Source organism: Rhinatrema bivittatum, chromosome 6 (assembly GCF_901001135.1).
Source record: "Rhinatrema bivittatum chromosome 6, aRhiBiv1.1, whole genome shotgun sequence".
NCBI classification, from domain to species: domain Eukaryota; kingdom Metazoa; phylum Chordata; class Amphibia; order Gymnophiona; family Rhinatrematidae; genus Rhinatrema; species Rhinatrema bivittatum.
In genome coordinates this window covers 212,518,182-212,537,553 of record NC_042620.1, presented here as the reverse complement: position 1 = coordinate 212,537,553, position 19,372 = coordinate 212,518,182, and the positions used below count along the sequence as shown (strand labels likewise).

At 41.3% G+C, this 19,372-nt stretch overlaps 1 protein-coding gene across 1 annotated transcript in view; it reads right to left on the bottom strand.

Moving 5' to 3' along the window:
• Nucleotides 1-330: 330 nt before the first annotated feature.
• Nucleotides 331-19,372, bottom strand: part of LOC115093976 (growth hormone secretagogue receptor type 1-like) — a 33,078-nt gene continuing 14,036 nt past the window's right edge. The window contains exons 2-4 of the mRNA XM_029606521.1: nt 18,436-18,505; nt 9,930-10,052; nt 331-854 (exon numbers count right to left, since the gene is read on the bottom strand). Of these exons, the coding sequence (XP_029462381.1) occupies nt 553-854; nt 9,930-10,052; nt 18,436-18,481 (471 nt within the window). The 5' untranslated portion in view covers nt 18,482-18,505 and the 3' untranslated portion in view covers nt 331-552. The remainder of the gene's footprint in view (nt 855-9,929; nt 10,053-18,435; nt 18,506-19,372) is intronic.

The following is a 19,372-nucleotide window of genomic DNA, read 5'->3' as shown; positions in this document are numbered from 1 at the left end:
ATAAAACATTCAAATATAATTATGTATGAACCTTTTACCGATATTCCCAATAACATTGCCATATCTTATCATTCAATATGTCCTTATTTTTCAGTTTGTATGTCAGCTACTCTATCAAAGCAATATTGTGAATCTGCTTGTTTCATATTTCAAGACTAGGATCTTTTTCCAGAGTGCTATGGTAAACCTCCCAGCGTGAATATGTTTGTGTTGCGCTCAGTAGTATGATTGATTTTATTAGTATGAATAAAAAAAGTGAATGACTAAAGTAGACGCAGTGCAATGGGTGGTTATCACTTTTGACTTTATTAGAATTGATATGCTTATTTATTTCACTTTTGTAATAATACATTTTTTGATAATTAAACTGGTTTTGTAAGACCTATGGTAGCACTCACTATCATATTTATATTTCTATACAGTGGAGTTTGAACCCAGGTTTCCCTGGTTCATAAGCATGCTATTCCTCCACTCCATCTACATATGTATGACTGATGTATATACATGAAATGTTTCAATTCAGTAATTGACATCAAGGTTACAAACTACTTTTTAAAGGGAAGAAATATCTTCTGTGCCTTCTGTAGAATTTGGCTCACTCCTGGCCACATTTCTGGATTGCAGAGCTTGGCTGTGGTATAGAATCTTTTTCATTGCCAATCTGTACTTTTGTGACATGATGTTATAGAGGACAGGGTTGAGGGATGCACTGAGATAGAAAAGGAGCATTGAAACAAGGTTGAGGTACTGAGATACCTGATACAATGTGTGCTCTCCTATACCAGTCCAGGCAAACAAGATTCGGCCAATGTGGAAAGGCAGCCAGCAGAAGACAAAGGCCAGAACTACAACAGCTGAAAGAAAAAAAAATTAAAAAACATAATACCTTTAGAATATATTTTTATATAATATAGCAACAGAATCAAGAGTGGGTATATAAGGCACTCTGAAGAATGTTGAATTCAATTGACATGTATGTTCATTTATTCAAAAAATATTTTATATACTGCAGATATAAAAAAAACTCTTTGTAGGAGAGAACTGTGAACAAATGGATGAAATACAAGTTAAGTTACTACATTGAACAATACTGTATGCACAGCAAATGGCTGTGTTATGATGCATCCAGGTAGCATAATTTGGTGATATCTCCTGTGTACACTTCCTATCCTTCTCATCCCTTTCTCTCACATAAATACGTTCTGTTGATTTTTCCTCACACATGATTAGTGAGGGGAAATTATTTCTTTCAGCTATTAATCATAGTGCTTCCATTTTCTGTGGTTGCTGCCAATGCTATTAAGTTGAAACAAACAGTCATCTACTTTTCTAGCATAACAAATTAGGTGCATTTTTTTCTTTTTACTTTTGTTTTTATTTATGCAGTTTTACCATAAACATTTCAAGAAATACACGAATTGAAAACAGAGAGAGACAAAAGAAATTGCATACTTCTATTAAAAAGAAATTAAACATAGGAAAATTACATTCCTCTAGACACTTAAAAAGGAGACTATAATAACAACATTTTTATGAAAATGTCTCTTTCCAAGTCCACAATGGGAGGATCCATATCACTACCTCAGGAAACATCGCTAATAAGAACATGGACTGGCATATCAGGGATCATACTTAATTTCAACGGAACCAATGCTAAACTCTGGTACTCAGTCTAAGGCAATTAGGAGAGGAGGTTGAGATAGTAGCTGATGGAGCTTTATCAGATAAGAAAAATATAAGTTGAGAAGGAAAAAAGAAATAGAAACATTCTGATATTTAATTGCATTTACAGGGAAATTTCAAAAGAAAAAAAGCTCCAATTTTCCAATACCCTAGGCCTTAACGGTAGAACTGCTTCCTTTTCTTTTGTTGTTTGTGTAGGCCAAATCCGGAAAATACAAACTTGAAATCCAGGAAGGTATCCAAACGATGTAAAAAAAAAAAACAGCTTCGATACCCAATCTCGGTCAGACTCCAGTAAAAAGTGATAATAAGCGTTGCCGGAGAGATCAAATCTTTCTGGGTAGTCTCCCGAATGTTAGTAAAATCAATCCGAGATGAATCAATTGCAGAAACAATATGAAATCCCTTTTGATCTGAGGTAAACCCTTTTAAACTATGGGATAAAGTATACCTTAGACACCAAGGGCAAAGTTTGCTCAGGAATTTTAAGAATTTCTAATAGATATTTTCTTCCACATATCTTAGGAGGAACAATGGAATCTTTTGGAAAGTTAATGATACGGAGATTCCTCCCAAGTATTTGATTTTCCATGTGTTCAAGTTTGTTGGTTAGAACCTGATTTTCTTTGATAATGGATTGCCGTACTACAGAAACATTCCCAATTTCCATTTCAAGATTCAAACAAGAATTTTTATTCATGGAGACTCCACTTTCAACCATTTCCAAACAATGATCTAACAAACCCAAAGAAGTAACTAAAGGGTTTATTTGTTTTACAGTATTATTATTCAAGGTTTGTATAGCCTCCCACATTGATTCCAAAGTGAATGAAGCAGGTCTTACCAACTCTGGTTTCAATATTCCAGTAGTTACACAAGAATCTCTCTCGAACTGCCTGAAAGCAGCGAGGCTAACATGGTCCCTGGAGACTTCAAGAAGCGCTGGGTCCAGTACCGGTGCCTCTCCAATTAGAGAACGCAAATGGCTGTCCTCTTCAGCGTCAAACGACGCCATTCTGTGAAGCGTTGAAGTAGCTCTGGTCTCAGCAGGGTTTCCTGGGGCAATCCATTGCACCGAGCATAGCGATGGTCAGCAGCTCAGGGAGGGGTGTTGGTTCCACTTCCTCCCAACGTTCCTCCAGTGAACCAACTCCCGCAAATTAGGTGCATTTCTTAGTAGGCTTTTAGTTTTTTAATGTTCGTATAAAGGCCAAATTGCTCTTTTCTTTGCACAATTGTTGTTTGCCACTTCTGTGTCTTTGGTGGAGCAGTGTATGACCAGCCCCCAGGTAGTATTGAAGTGATGAGTAAATGACAGTTTCAACATGCTCCTCAGATGGCCCCTCTCTCCCAGATATGTATGAGGAACTTTTATACAACAATTTGTCAGAAGTTTGGGCAGGGAGTACTATTTCAGGAAGACTTGTCTTAACAAATTTCAGGAAGAAGGCCCCAATATGGACAGATGAATGATGTCAAAAGGCACTTTGCATAGATAGAATGCACCAAAAAATGTATAACAAAATTGTCAGTCAGGTTTTAGAAGAAAAAGAGGGCAAAGAAAGTTGAACTGGAGTTTGTGATGTAGCAATTCCACAGCTGCATCTAGTGGAACATCTCAAAATCATGACAACTCATAGTTTACTAATGAATCAACATATTACTCTTACTCTCTATCTACTCTTTACCAAACAACAAAAATTATTTTCATATTACTATGAATCACACTTGCATGCCACAGTTTTTCACATTACATAACTGGATTTGTATTACTTCTCATTCAAAAAACTTTTCAGCATGCTTTAAAGTTTAATTCTTTAGCAATATACATTGAGCAACTTCTGGGACAAATGACCTGAAAGTACATTTCTGATACCTGGACCATATGGAAACGTCTACATGTGTTAGGACACAATTACATTTGGTTAAAGAGGGAAAATAGTGTCTTGTCTGAGATTTCATAGAATTAGTGACAGAAGGGGTATAAACTTGTATCCCAAAACTTCTAATGTAATTCTATTCTCTACACCCATTCAGAAAGAATGCTGCTAAAGAATGTTCCTTTTGTTTCTCGCTATAATCTCACCAAAATCCATCCCCTTCTTTCTAAACACACCATTGTCTATCTTAAATGCATCAGAAAAGGAAACTTCCCCGACATAACTCAAGTCTTTTCCCTTGTATTGACGATGAGATGTGCACATTCAGGCAACATCACTAATCTAGCCATCAAATTTGGAGTCTGAGCATTTTTGAGGTATGATTATGCATATGAGAATGTCTGAACAGGAAGAGTCCACAGGCCTCCCCTTTGTACCCTCTCTTCCATAAGAAAGAAAAAGGTACCGTCTCCTCCTATTTTGTAAGAGAAATGTCAAAGGACATTCCATTTTATTTGGAGGTGGCAGCAGAACCCAGGGTTCAAATATATATCCTCCAATTTCAGTCCTGTCCACAATATCCTTAAGGAAGCATAAAAGAATGTGGGAGACTCTCCCCTTTTCTGTGCATCCAGTTAAGAAGGCAAACATAATATATCATGTCCTAAAAGATCCTGGTTTCAACAAACTGCTTTCACACTACTCCTTGGTAGTCAAATTAGTTCTTAAGAAAACAAAGAGGTCTAAAACACATTTCCCAGTGCTCCCTGACATACAGTCTTGTATTCCCGATGCTCTTGTTAGAAAATATTACCAGAATGTAATGTCTACATCCCATAGCATCCTGTCAGCTCTATGAGTCAGTATTTGTGAAATATTCTGGAGAAGGTTAGGGCCCTCTTGGATGGTCTTTTTCAAAAGACATTTGATGGCTTAAAAGAACTTGTTAGACAAGGGTCAGGACTGTGGAAAACCTTAGTCTGTTTGATCTATGATGTTTTTGAGATGGCACTGAGAACCTTTGCCATAAGAGTCTACGCTCACAGACTCTTATGGCTATGAGCTTCCAAAATTAGAAGTGCAAGACAAACTTTTAGATGTGCTGTAAGGAAGCTAATCTTTTCAGAGACAAAGTCAAGGAAGTGGGTGGATCAAATAAAACCATGTCTCCAGACTGGTTCTATAATCATGTCTGACCTGCCCACCTCATCCAGGAGGTACACAAGTGGGGTGCCCAGGAGACACTTTTTTTCTCCAAAGAGGTGTTATACTCCACCCCTTTGCCCTGTCAACAGCAGGTTCCTCACTCTCGACCAAGACAACAGAGAACCCAGATACCACAGACTGCTCCCCAACCAAAACTCAGGATGTGATTTTGACTGGATACAGGAAGTCACAGCCAATATCCCAGTGGCCATTTCAGAGAAAGGCTAAGGTTTTTGTAAATCATTGGCCCAGTAAAACCTCAGACGGTTGAGTTCTCACCATTATTTGCAATGGGTACAAACATCTACTGGAAAATCTACCAAATTCCAACCAAGTATATCACCATGTCTCCCAGCATCAGGAGCTACTTCTGAAGGAGCTCTCCTCCCTTTTGGAGACCACAGTGGTGGAACCCCTCCCACCAAGGGAAAGAAAGTGAGGATTTTATTCAAAATATTTCCTAATACCTAAGAAAATAGAACTCCATCCCAACCTAGATTTAAGGGCATAATAAGGAGCTAAGTTATCCGGCTCAAACCCTAAGTCTGGTCAGGCCAAAGAGTTGTCCTAAAGTTAGCCAGCTAACTTTAAAATAGCCAGCTATATTCAGTAATGTGACTGCACTATTAATATTCCTCCAAAACTAGCTGGCTTAGTTTATCTAGCTAACTTTGCTATCTGAACAGTGACTGAATATGGACCTCCGAGTGCATATCCATGATGGACATCTGGTGCCCACAAATGTAGGCCTTCAAACTGAGTGCAGTCTTCTTGGTCTTGGCTTTTTCTATACTCTTTTTTTTTTTTTTGGTAGTTCTGTTTGAGGGGCTGCCAAGGCAACAGTAAAAAGAAAATGCAACAAAGGAGATCAGACTCAGTAAGAGGCCAGAAATTTGAAAGAAAATCAAAATTGAGACACATGAGTGTGGTAGCTCAGTCAAAGAGAGGCTGAGGGGCTCACAAAGCAGTGTGGGCATGCGAGAATGCCCATGCATGCTCACAAAAGTCTTTACTAAGCTCTGAGAGCTAGATCTGTGTCAGCACCATTGCATAACATCACCCACGCATAATGGCTAGTTCATGCTTGCTTGTCGATGAAGAATTGTTTTTCCATTTAGTTATCCTCATGCTGTTATCAAATGTGTAATATTACACATTACAGTTACACACCCTTCTAAAGTACTGAAAGTTTTTGGGTTTCAGCCTCATATCTTAATAAATTAACAAAAATAATTCACCCATTAAGAAATGCTAACACCATGATGTTGGAAGCAGATGAAGCCGTTGGTAATTTTTTACATCAATAATACATTTTAATAGGGTGGAGTCCATATAGTTTTTTGTTTGCAGGTTTGTACAATTGTGCTTGTTCTATCCCAATACCAGAGGAAAAATGTACATAAACAAATAAAATGAACAGTATGCTGAAAGACCCCATAACTCTAACAATATCTGTCAGTTAGGAGAAGAGATAGCTCTAGGATCTGGAAGCTTAGAGTTATTTCCTTGATGCTGCCTCTCATTCAAAAAAACTCACCAGCTGGGGAGGGTAAAAAAAAACCATACTTAACCTCCTTAAATGTAACTATGCATTTACAAAGAAATTTAAGCCAGAACAAATCCCCTAGCTGTAAAATGCCAGGTCATAGGAATTAAAATATTTTCCTTTTTACTTGGGTTGCTTTAGAAATGTCTGGGTATATATGTACTTTAAAGCCTTGAAATAAAGTATCCCGGTTGCAAAAAAGCAGTTTAAAAATATAATTGTGATGAGTTGAAAGCTAGAGTCACAATAAGAGTTGATGGTAATATTACTTCTTCCTCAGACTTCTCCAGCACAGCAGTCAAATTAATAACATCCAAAGAAACTGGAGGTAAATCCCCATCTTGTGAAGTATTTTTAGATGGTAAATAAAATGCCTTAGATATAGAGGGAGTAAGGTTTTTCAGGAATTTTCAATATGTCCAGGAAATACTTCCTCACAAATTCCATAGGCAAACCCAATCGTTTCTTTGGATAATTAATAAGCCAAACTTTCTGTTGTCGAATCATATTCTCTAAATTTTCAACCTTACTAATCAGAAAAAGGTGAACTTTAGACAAAGACCTAGCAAATTCCTGAACAGTCATCTTTTTCTTTAAAGTCTCCACTTTTTGAGAGGTAGCAGCAACCTGCTTTTGAGATCTATGCAGGGCTGAAGAAAAACTTTGCTGCTGACCCAGCTGTGATTAGAGTTTGGTAATAGCTTCCCAGATAAGATCCAATGTTACAATAGAGGTTTAGCCAGAACAAAAGACTGTACCTTCACAGATAATCACTCTTTGCTGTGCAGCGATAAGTCTGAGGAAATATCAAGAGCAGGCAAAGGAAAATCACTCGTTGCATCTCCCAGTTGCATAGAGATGACTTCACTCCTGGCAGCCAGCGGCTTACTCATCCTGGGACTAGAGCATGCAACCCTAGAATGCTGTGTGATGTCAGCTAGCTGCACCAAAGAGGTTCCAGGCCCCACAAACTCAGGCAACTGAGAGCCAGCTGAGAGAAGGTCCGTCGTTGTTCCAAAGAGTGTAAAATTCAGGTCAGGAGCAGGAGGAGTCAAGCCTTCGGCCTGCTCACCACTCAACAACCACTGCACAGAGTTATTTAAGGGGTCTGCGGGCTGGAGGAGATGTCTGTTCATAAGTCCCATCATAGTTCATGCTTCCAAACTACTCGGGTAAGTGTGAGCCTTCCCCCTTCCTCTTACCCATCAGGGTTAATGCATAAAGTTATGAAAAAAAACCCAAGAAAAAATGCAGCAAATGGGGAAGGTAGCCCTTACAAAACCCAAATGTCAGCATGCGGCCATCTTGGATCTTCCCTTTTTGTTTTGTTTATGGAATTTGCTGTGAGTATATTTGGTGCAGCTTCAGTGACGGCTTTAAGATTTTGCTTGGGGGGAGAGAGAGTAGAGGAAAGGATCAAACTGGGGGGAGGGAGGGAGAAGATAACCAAGGGGTAATAGAGAAAATTAGGGGAAGGAAAAGGGGGGAGAGAGAATCAAAGAAGAAAAAGGGAGAGGTCCAGGGATGGGGGACAGAGAAGAGGAAAATATGAAAGATTAGGTAATTAGGCTTTGTGAAAAGAAAGGTGATCTGGAACTTGGAGAGGAGACTGTAGAAAGGAAAAACTGAGGAAGAATAAAATAGGATAGAGAGGGAGAATGAGTAGAAGGAAGAGAGAAAAGGCACTTTTAGGATGGGTAACAATAGGCTCTAGTTATCAAAGGTGTGAGAGAAGACATAGTGAAGAAAGCACTGAGAAATTAAAAAAAAAAGTGAAAATTGTAATAGAGAAAAGAATGAAAGAAAAGCAAAGATTAAAATAAAATCTCCAGACACACCAAAAATGTTGTAAAAATATTTTATTTTTAGAATGTGAAATAGTTTTACAAAAAATGTCAATTATATGTAAATTCATGCAAATGTGCTGCACCATTGCCACAGAATTTCTGAACTCTTGCCAAAGATTTTACTCCTGAGCTGTTGCTGGAAACAGGCTCTGATGCTAAATTCTGTGCACCACCGTGCAAAGGGGCCTTCGCAGCAAAGATGGAAGGCCCCTGTGTGCCACGAATGGAGTGTGCGCCGCTTGTGGCAAAGATGGAAGGCCCCTGTGTGCCAGGAACGGCGCACCCGGGCCTTCATCTTCACTGTGGACGGAGCATGTCCCGTGGCACATACAGGACGCATTCTGTTCACAGCATGCCAGTGAGTGAGAATGTGTGTGTGAGAAAGGGGAGGGTAAGAAAGAGCAGGAGGGTGTGAGATAAGAGGGGGGTGGGGGGATGCCGGTGAGAGAGAATGTGTGTGTGGGGGAGGGGAGGGTGAAAGAGCATGGGAGGTAAGGGGGGATGTTTGAGTGTGGGTTTCAGAGAGAGGGAGCCTATATGAGGAGAGGGGGTGTGGGGGGAGAGGAGGGTGAGAGAGCGGGGGTGCTTGAGTGTGGATTTCAGAAAGGGAGCCTATATGGGGGGAGGGTGTGAGAGAGAGAGCATGGGAGGTAAGAGCGGGGGGGGGGATGCTTGAGTGGGTTTCAGAGAGAGGGAGCCTATATGAGATTGTGAAGGAGTGTGTATGTGTGTGAGAGATTGGGAGCTCGTGTGCATGAAAAAGGGATAGTGTGTATGTGAGGGTGCTAGCCTGTGTGAAGGGATTGTGTATGTGTGAGACAGAGCCTGTGTGAAAGGGTGCATGAGAGAGAGACATAGGTAGCCTGTGTGAGGATGGATGTATGTATGACAGAGAAAGAGAGCTTGTGTGGGTGTGTATGCAAGAGAGAGGGCCCTGTATGAGGGGATGTGTGTGTGCGAGAGAGGAAGGGACAGAGGGAGCCTGTGTGAGGGGCAGTTCTGAGAACGGGGACAAACTCGGGGACTGGCGATAGAGTAGAAGGGGTTGAGCCTAGAGGTGGAGGGGAGAGATATCGGTGGGTGGAAGAGCTGGGGCCTGAGAGGGCAAAGTGGCCAGGGGAGTAGGGAGAGCAAGTGGAAGGGACACTCTTACAGAGAATTTCTAGGGAATTTCTGCTCAAAATATTTAAAATTCTGCATCTTTAAGTAATAATTTGTTTCTGTATTAATTTAAAATGTAATTACTTAAAGACTGTTGTGTAAATTGTGTTATTTTGACCAATATAAAGTTTGCAGAATTTTGCAGAATTTTAAGTTTTTGTGCGCAGAATTTTAATTTTTTGGGCAGAATTCCCCCAAGAGTAAATTTATCATAACTGCATTTTTAAGGATGATTATTACATAAAGTTCTGAAAGTGGAGTGTTCTCATAGCTCGAGAAGCCTGCAGTGCCTTCAATTGCCTTGTTTTATGTTTCTGGGGTTTTTTTTTTTTAATGCAAGTCATCTATTCATTTATTTTCTTATTTAAAAATTCTTATTGACTGCTTAAAGCAACTCAATTATACTAAGCGGTGAATGAAGCAACAGCTACATCACTAATCACATTCCATGCTCTGGTTCTTCTTTTTTTTAAATTCTCAACTACATCAGTATTAAATTATAGTAAAGCTCAAATTTTCTGAATTTGACAGGGAGATTACAGAATCCCATGCATAATAAAATAACACCCACTAATATAGCAAAGCCAGGAAAAACATGCTGCTTACCTAACATCTTAATGGTTTGTTTGTGGTGTTTTTCTCTGGTTGAAGCAGTTGGTCTTCTCATCCTATGTCTAGACCTCCAGAGTTTTCTACATATAAGCCCATATAAAATTGCCAAGCAGCATACTGGAAGGAAAAAATAAATGGTAGAAACACAAATCATTATTTTGAGAAGACCTGTCTGGGCCGAGTGCTCCAAGAACTTGCACTCCATTGTCTCCTCCGGCAGGCTTCCTGCTCTGTATTCCACTCCAAAAAGGAAGAAGGTTGGGACCGCAGTAAGTAGTGCAAATAGCCATAAAAAAAAAATCACACCTTTTACCCGACCTTTAGTGATAATGATTCGAGCTCTCAAAGGAAAGCAGATGGCAAGGTAGCGCTCTATACTTAAAGCAGTGATGTGCAGAATGGTGCAGTAAGTATAGGCTTCACTCATGTAACACAGAAATTTGCAGAGAAAGTCCCCGAGTATGTAGGGTTTGTATCTCCAAATCCTGTACAGATCAGCAGGGAGGCCAAGGAAAATAAATATATCTGATAGTGCCATGCTAGATAAATACATGTTAACCGTAGTTCTCATGTCCTTGTGTCTTTTAAAAATTAAGATGGTCATGAAATTCCCTGTGGTGCCCAAGAAGAATAGGATAATGCAAATTATGGTAACAGGAACCAATACTTGGAAGTCAAATAAAGATGATGTAGTCGTAGTGGGAAAATCTTCATAGTAGTCTGTATAATTTCCAAACTGGCTGTAATTTAAAAAGAACCCCATTTCTGGTCACACAGTAAATATTCCAATTGACTTCATGTTAGTAATTCAAAACAGTGCTGGGATAGAAGTACCACACACCAGAGTTTCCAGTTGTTGAAATAGCTACAACGATTTCCTCATTGACAGTCATGGAAATTTTACAAAAAAAACCCAGAGCTTTAAAAACTCTAATGATCAAAGAAAAAGGCTGGTACAATACTAACCATCTGCATTGGGTCTAAAACGCAAAGTTAAAACTTCTCTTTTATTCTGCTTCAGAATGTTTTTCTTGCAGCATTTCATAAAACATTTATTACCTACATCAGTGCTGTTGCTTACTGGTTAACACAACTAGTATTAATGTGAATAGCATGTTATTGATTTCAGCACAGATATGTGCAGTACTTAAAGGCTTCCAAGTTTCAAATGCACACAAAAAAAAAAAAATCCATTTTATGTGGAGCCATCAATTTGCAAGAGTTCACCAACAGCGCTTTACATATGTTAATTACACAAGTGAGAAAAAAAAAGAGAATTTATGCATCATTTGCGACCAAATGATTATCTTTTAACCTTCAATTAACACGAGAACGAAGAAAACATGTCCCTTGTGCGCTGAGAGCTCATTAGCTGTGCCTAAAATCCTGACATTTGTCACAACTCCTGTGAAGAATATGGAATGGTTTGATCTTTACTGTCTCTCGGGTGGCACATGAAAAATAAATGTTTTTTCAGTAATTCATCATCTTTCATTTGCACTTAATGATTGCACACCCTTAAAACCTGGGCCCTTGCCAAGCATACAGCATGCAAAGTTTTTTCTCTATGAGGAGGGTCTGGAAAACTCAAACCTGTGTAGTACTAGTAGTGTGGCTCCCTACTTGTATACACTTTCCAGAAAACAGAATTCCTGCCGTTACACTAACAGACATGCATGTGTGCTTTCTTTTTTTTTTTTTTCAGGCACATCATCCAGCACCTATCTGTGTGTAGTGGGAAGTCCCTTGCTTAACACAGTTCCCACAATGTAGTGAAAACTGGAAACTTATTTGTTCAGCATTCAAACCTGGAGATGAATGCTGCAATATTTCAAGGAACTCTCCAGGGACAAACAAGTATTTTTCTGTGGAGAAAGCCCCTTTCAATCTTGCTCCCTTTACCAAAGTGTGGGGGGAAAAGGGTAGCGCCATGGCCATCCTGACAAAGTAGGCCTGAGGAGTTTATTTTAACTCCCTGCGCATACTTCTGGTGGAGACTCTACACATGGAAACTCTGCAGGTACTTTTGTCTGCATTCCCTGCCAGGCAAGAAATAAATAAGAAGAACATAAGAACATGCCATACTGGGTCAGACCAAGGGTCCATCAAGCCCAGCATCCTGTTTCCAACAGTGGCCAATCCAGGCCATAAGAACCTGGCAAGTACCCAGGGGAATTTGCCTTTGAAAATGAGCTTGCAGGCCAGGCCCTCAGGGTGTTTGAAAATTGCCCTCCCTCTATACTGCATTAGAACAAAATGAATTTCAGGAAAAATGGTTACAAATAGGATATATGCACCTAAGACCCACAAAATAAGTAAATGTATTTGGTTTGGTTTTGTTTTGTTTATTTATTTCAAAGCCTTCATTCTGTATAGGTGCTAGTCACTAAATATTTCTATACCTCTTCGTCCTGGAATTCTGACATGTACAAACATTTTCTTTTTTTTTTTTTATCAGGAAGTTTATTCATTGGCATAGTCTGATTACTCAATAATTTGTGTGTGTGTGTGTGGGGGGGGGGGGGGGACGACGACGACTTTCTCTTCCACCCCCCAACTCATACTGACTCAAAACTCAAACAGTAGCAAACCAAACTATAAAAAAGCAGCACTACAAATATTACACTGGGCTCTAGAACGCCAATACATCTCCTACTGGGAAAAGAAAACAAACCAGACAGCTATAGATCTCTACACAGAAACTGCATGTTAGGAGAACCCCTCACCTTAGTCACACACAAAACATAGACAGACCCTCAGAAAATACAGAATAAGATCCCACAAAATATAAAGAGAAATGCACAGACAAAAATAGGAATCCCCAAGAAGCCAGACTATATGCAGTGCAACACTGGAGAAATACATAAATGTTTCCTCCTCTACCTACCAATGAAGAAAGATAGAGGAGACACCTATTCCCAAAGCTAACATATTCCAGTCACTAAACTGAAAATAATATGCTTTATTTCTATTTCTGTTGTCTGGATCTCCCACAAGAATGACAACAGGAATGCAGCCCATGGATTTATTCTTCCTGCTTTGGAAAGCAGAGTTGCTTACCTGTAACAGGTGTTCTCCCAGGACAGCAGGATGTAGTCCTCACATGCAGGTGACATCATCAGATGGAGCCCTGTCACAGAACACTTTTGTCAAAGTTTCTAGAACTTTGACTGGCCAACTGAGCATGCCCAGCATGGCACTAACCCTGCAGCCACCAGGGGTCCCGATTCAGTCTGGTTTGTAGCAAAAAGTACGAGCAAAAAATAAAATAAAACGTAACGAGCCCAATTCCGCGGGTTGGCAGGTGGGTTTCATGAGGACTAACATCCTGATGTCTTGAGAGAACACCTGTTACAGGTAAGCAACTCTGCTTTCTCCCAGGACAAGCAGGATGGAAGTCCTTACATATGGATGAATAACAAGCTACAAGCTACCTCATAAGAATCAGGTCAAGCAGCACCCAACATGTGCAACAGACACAACTGGGGTGCTGTTGGCAACAATGAGGGAGCCTGAAATTCACATCAGGTTGTGGTAGGACGAGTTGGGTTTTCATACTGGGAATAATTCTTAAGGACAGAGAGGCCAATGACAGAATGGTGTCGTTCGGCCTTGTGTAGGTAATAAAGGGCTGCGAAGGGGTGGATAGATCTCCACGTCACAGACTTGTAGATGTTGGTAATCGGTCATGAACAGTAGAATGTTTCTGACGTTGCCATGGTTCTGACAAATTTCTTCACTCATCCCCGAAGTGGAAGGTGTGCTTGCTGATGGCAGAATGCTGTGCATTATGCGAGGTAAATGAGGACAGGTAGCACCTCCACCACAACTGCAGGTTGCTGTAGATGAAGAAATAAGGAGTTGGGTGGATTTCTGGTGGACTGCGAAGTGTGCACAGGATAGGTAGTGCACGTCTACAGTCCAAGATATGGAAAAGCCGAGCATTCAATTGAGTGCAAGGCTTTGGCAGAGTATGTACAGATTTACGTGGAAATCAGTTACCATCTGAGGAAGGAATACAGGTGAGTGCGTGGAATACCAGGTCATGCGTATTCTGCAAGTATACGGAATGGTTACAAGGAAAAAGAATGTTCCTTGTAAGGTATTGGAGTTTGCAGGCGCTATGTCATGACCGGTTGCCGTAGAAGAAACTGAAGCTAAGGTACGGTTGTTGTAAAGCAACTCACCAGGGTTTGAAACGGTATGAGGCATCCCTTATATCTTTGCAAAATGTGTGAAATGGCAGTCTGGAATGCAGAGTTCAAGAGGTGTCATTAATTGTATAATAGGTGCAATGCAGACAAGAAAGGGATCAAGGCTTTCTGTGTACATCACTGGGTAAAGTCTTGCGTTCAGAGCAGGAAGAGCTCTGTACGGAAGACTGTAGTGAAGTCACGAGGAGTTGAGAGAGGGTCATAGACAGATGGAGAGTAGTCTTGCCGCCATCCAAAGGGTTCAGGAGTGTCATGTAGTCTTTGAACTGTTGTGCCTTCACAAGAATAGTGCTATGATTAGTAGCTTGGGGGTAGGCTATAGCAGTCTTATGTAGCAGGGATGGTGAAGGTATCCATGGGTGTTTCCTTCCATCCCTGTTTTGGAGCAGAAGTGTGCATTCTGTAGAGCAGGTTGGACGCAAGAATCAATGGTTAGTTGATATCATCGGTGGGAACTCTGCTCGCGACAGAGGGATCCTAGGATCACTTGTGGAGTTAGAAGTGTCGGCTGAGTTGGTGTTCCATTGTAGCCAGTGTGCATGCCAGAAAAAATGGTACCATGGAGTACCATGGAGTACCATGCAGTACCATGGAGTGTCGTATGGTTAACGCTTAAACTGCTTTGACACCTGACATCACCGAGAAGAGCCCGGGCTGCCTTGTGTATACAGGCAGTAGAGTGCTACTTGGTAGTCAACGAGCATTAAGAAATCTTGTTGAAGAGGCACTCCAGAAATGCATAGAGGAATCACTGACTCGACCGAAAACCTCAGGAAGCTGAACTGACAGGTTACTGCTAGTTATGTTAAAGTTCTCTTAGTTTGAAGGCTTGTGACCCAGACACTCCAATGTAGGGTGGAGATGTCGGTGGTTTCAGTCACCCAAAGTGCTGAATGCCAAAAGGGTAGACCTGTTCAGAAATTGGCCTTATGTGTCTACAAAGTAAGAGACAACAGAGTGGATTGGTGGAGTGGATAAGAGACACATAACAGCTGATTAGATATATGTCATTAAGACTGTAAGCCTATTATGTCAGGACTCTGGCTAGTGATGGCAGTAAGGTGACATGGACCATTGATGTTATGTCGTTGACTGCGGATGGTTGGAGAGGTTGGGCAGTGTGGATGCACAATTATGAGGGATAACTATGTGGCTACTGTGAAGTCTAGGTCAGCTTTCAGAAAGAGAGGTGAGTAGACAGTGGCAAATGGAATTTCTGATTAATAACTAGAAAGTCCCAGAGTGCACAGGAGCCACATAATGAAGCCAAGAGAGTCGAGGCTTCGTGTGTGGACTGACTTTTAAATTACAGTTGTCCAGATCCAAAAACCATGTACGACTTTACAGAGTAATGGTGCAGCCACTAATTTCAACCTCTTCAATTATATTCAGTGCAGGGAGGCAAAGCCGAATGGCAGTGCTGTGTACATGTCAAGGATGCATGTTTATGAAGGATCAAGAGCAGATCCAATGCTACTGATATATCAGATGGAACTTGGTGCCCAAATATACCATATTATACATTCCTTGTAAGGACATATGTACAGGGCACAGAAGAGCAGAAGAAGTCGGAGATCGAATGTCTTCTCTTTTTTTTTTTTTTTGTAGTGGAACCCATTCTCCTGCTGGATCAGGGAACCAGTTGTACAGTTCCGAGACACAGAAGGATCAAGGGTTGTCAGTCAAAAAGGGAGGTTATATGCTCCTGGATGCACGCTGAAAGGTGGGGAATTCGGGACATACATGAAATTGTGACAGTTTCCTACTGAAAGCAGGAGGGAAACTGCTGTATGGAAGGATTTAAAAAGTAGCCGGAGGAGCAGCCTGGGCATGCTCAGTTGGCCAGTCAAAGTTCTAGAAACTTTGACAAAAGTTTTCTGTGACAGGGCTTCATCTGATGATGTCACCCACATTTGAGGACTACCATCCTGCTTGTCTTGGGAGAAATTGTCATAACATCTCTGGGGTCAATAGTCAGCTGCGGAGTGGCTAGTTAAGTTATACCCAGTTATCTTAAAGTTAGCCGAATAAATATATCCAGCTAACTTTAGGACAGCCCTACGGCACGCATAGTTTAAGCAGCTAACTCTGAATATCGGAGTTAGCTGTATAGGTTTAAAGGCTAACTCTTTTCAGTCATCCATCTAAATGGCTTCTGAATATCATCCTCATTGTGTCTTTAAGGGGATCAGGTGATAGGGCATTATCGCCACATGTTATACAGATTCTCAGTCTCAGCCAAAATGGGACTATTCTCTGCTGAAAACCCAGACCTTTGCTTGGACCTTAGCCAAAAAGAGACTGAAAAGTGATCAGAGCTTACCCATGCTGATCAACGATAGACAAATATAGTATGTGCAGCACACACAGAAGTTTCTGCATGTGTGCAGATGGAAAACAAGACAGATGGAGGTGGCCAGGAACATAAGGTATGCCACAGAATGTATACCGTAGAGAACACCTAATAATGGAGTTAATAGTTTTGTTTGTGGGATTTGCTGGTATATTTATTCTGCATAGGTAACAGAGATACACAACAGTGCCAGCAATCAAAAATGGCAAAAAGAAAGATGTCTGAAATGCACTGCAGGATGGGAACACAGTAGTGCTTTTAAGCCCAGACAAGCACCACTTTGACCTAAACGGAGATGGTAGATAACTGCAATGCAACAGTATTACTTTTTCCGAGATACAAAAAATATTCATCTTTTTATTTATTCTATTATAATATTTTGAAGATAACCTGTCTAACATGTAGAACTAATTAAAACAGCTCAACATTGCTTCTGAATAATGTGTAACTCTTTTTTCTCATGCCCATTTTTCTTGTTCATCAAAGACTTTTTTCTTCCAGTGTCAGCTGTGGTGATTTGCTACTTGTTACATTTTATGTGATAATTTACTTTTGCACTTAATAAAGAAAATTATTTAGCGCAGCTTCTGTTTCCTATAGAATACGTGCCATCTCTGAGATCTTCATCACGCAATGGCAATTTATTTTATTTTCAGTGTTTGACAAATCACAAATATGCACAGCTTTGTTTCTTTAGTTGCATCATTTCAGGCTCATTTACCTTTTAGCACATGGTGACATACATTTCCTCTTTTCTAAACAAAGTAAGCAAATTGAAGCACATCCCAACATGTCATATGTTCTGAATTTTCTAAAACTGGCATTCACTTGGGATAAGACAATGATCATTTTTCAGGCTTGCTCTTTAGACATAATGCTCAGCTACGATCAGGGACTTCATTTTATCGTTACAGCGAAAAATAATAGAACCGCCACCCCATCCTGAAAGTACTGACAAACTGCAGTATCAACCCAACTTAATGCTACCATGACATGAAATGAAACAGCCACTGTGGAAATGAAGAAAAATAAGCTGGGACACCACAGAACAAGGCTACAGCAGTGGTAACATAACTTCCTGCTGCCATAAACCTGAAGAAGAGAGAGTCGAGATGCCATGGCTCCCCGTTCTCTCTGAATTGATCTTTGACCCTCCTTTCTCCATCCTCTAATTGGTCTTTGAGCCTTGGGCCTCCTCCCCTCCATCCCAAGGTGGCAGAAAAAGATGCTTGCCTACGGCTGCCTCCTCTGCTGGCCGGCTTCAGTCTGGTGCTTTAAATTCCATGATGTCCTGTAGTCTTGCAAGACCTGACAAAACATGGTTTAAAGCACCAGACAAGGTGGCCGGTGAAGAAAGCAGCCCATAGTTAATGTAAGTGCCACTCTCCTCTGGCTGGAAGGTGGTGGCAGAGAGGAGGCTTGAGGCCTCATTGGGGAATGGAAGAAAGGCCCAATCGTGGGAGCAGGCCCAAACATCAGTTGGTCTAGATCTTCCATGAGTCCAGAGCAGGGGGAGAAGGGTGAGGGGTGGGAAGTGAAATTAAAAATTTCCCCTTCACCCCCAACAATGAAATCACTGGGAAGGGGAGCCGATAAAATTGGGTCCCTGACTATGATGCCTTCAATTAGGAGATTAATAGTGTGTTCTTCATTTCCATGGAAAATTCCTCTCAGAGATTTGCAGTATTAGTAACTCTGAAGCACAGTTAATGCTCTCCTGCCTACAGAAATTAGAAAGCATAAAATAGTTTTAAGGGACAAGAGTGGCTAAAATGTTCAATTTCAGGAAAATATAAAGGAGTAGGAATGACACAATGGGATAAGTGTGTAGCTCCCCTCCTATGTCCACATAAGAATATAAGATATGCCATTCCAGGTCAGACTTACATCCATCAAGCCCACCATCCTGTAATGTTTGGCCGGCTGCACTCACCTCTGACAAACGCCGATGCCGAGAGGTCCTTCTTCATGGCTAGCATGCCGCCGACTAGCTCCGACGCCACCTGAAAACATAACATTGCATGAATGCCACCATCACCATGGCCTCAGCCCACATCGCCCTGCTTCCTAAGGCATGCGTTCATGCACCTACACCTTTATTAATGGTCCCTCGATGAGAAACAACCCTCGGCACCTCCTGATGATGTCAGGATGCCCTCTGCAGGTAAGCCAGCCAGATCTCTGGATCCTCACCTCAACAATAGGTACTCCTGCATCTGTTGCAGTGCTTGTTGCATCTCCAGCCTTGCTTCAGCCTTATTCCTGATCCTGCCTCATCCAGCCTGCCTTGCCCATCCCGGACCTTTGTTTGCCTGCCTGGTATTTATCCCTGCTATGGACCTGGACTACTGTCTTGCCTGCCACCAACCTCTGCTATGAACCTCGTCTGTGCCTTGCTCAATGTCTGCCTTGACCTGATTCTGGTAACTGTCTGATCACTACCTACCCCAACTTCAACCCATCCCCAGACTCTCTCTTCCTGACTACCCCATGGGACTATCGCCTAAGTCTTGACGGACCCTGGAACCCAAAGGCTCAACCTGCAAGGAACGGGGCTGGTATAGATGAAGGTCCAGCTCTGTCTCTGCCTAGGGTGCATTTGCCAGCTGTCTGCGTGGGCCTATTAGGGCTGCGTCAACCATGCCGCAGCACAAGGATCCACTACCGTTACACATCCTGTCTCTGACAATGGCCAGTCTGGGACACAAGTGCCTGACAGATAACAAAAGGTAGATCTATTTATTGTTAATCATTTCAAGGGTGATGGCTTTCCCTAGTCTACCTGGCTAATCATGTTTTATGGATTTTTCCTCCAGGAACTTGTCCAAAACTCTTTTAAACCCTGCTATGCTAGTTGCCTTGACCACATC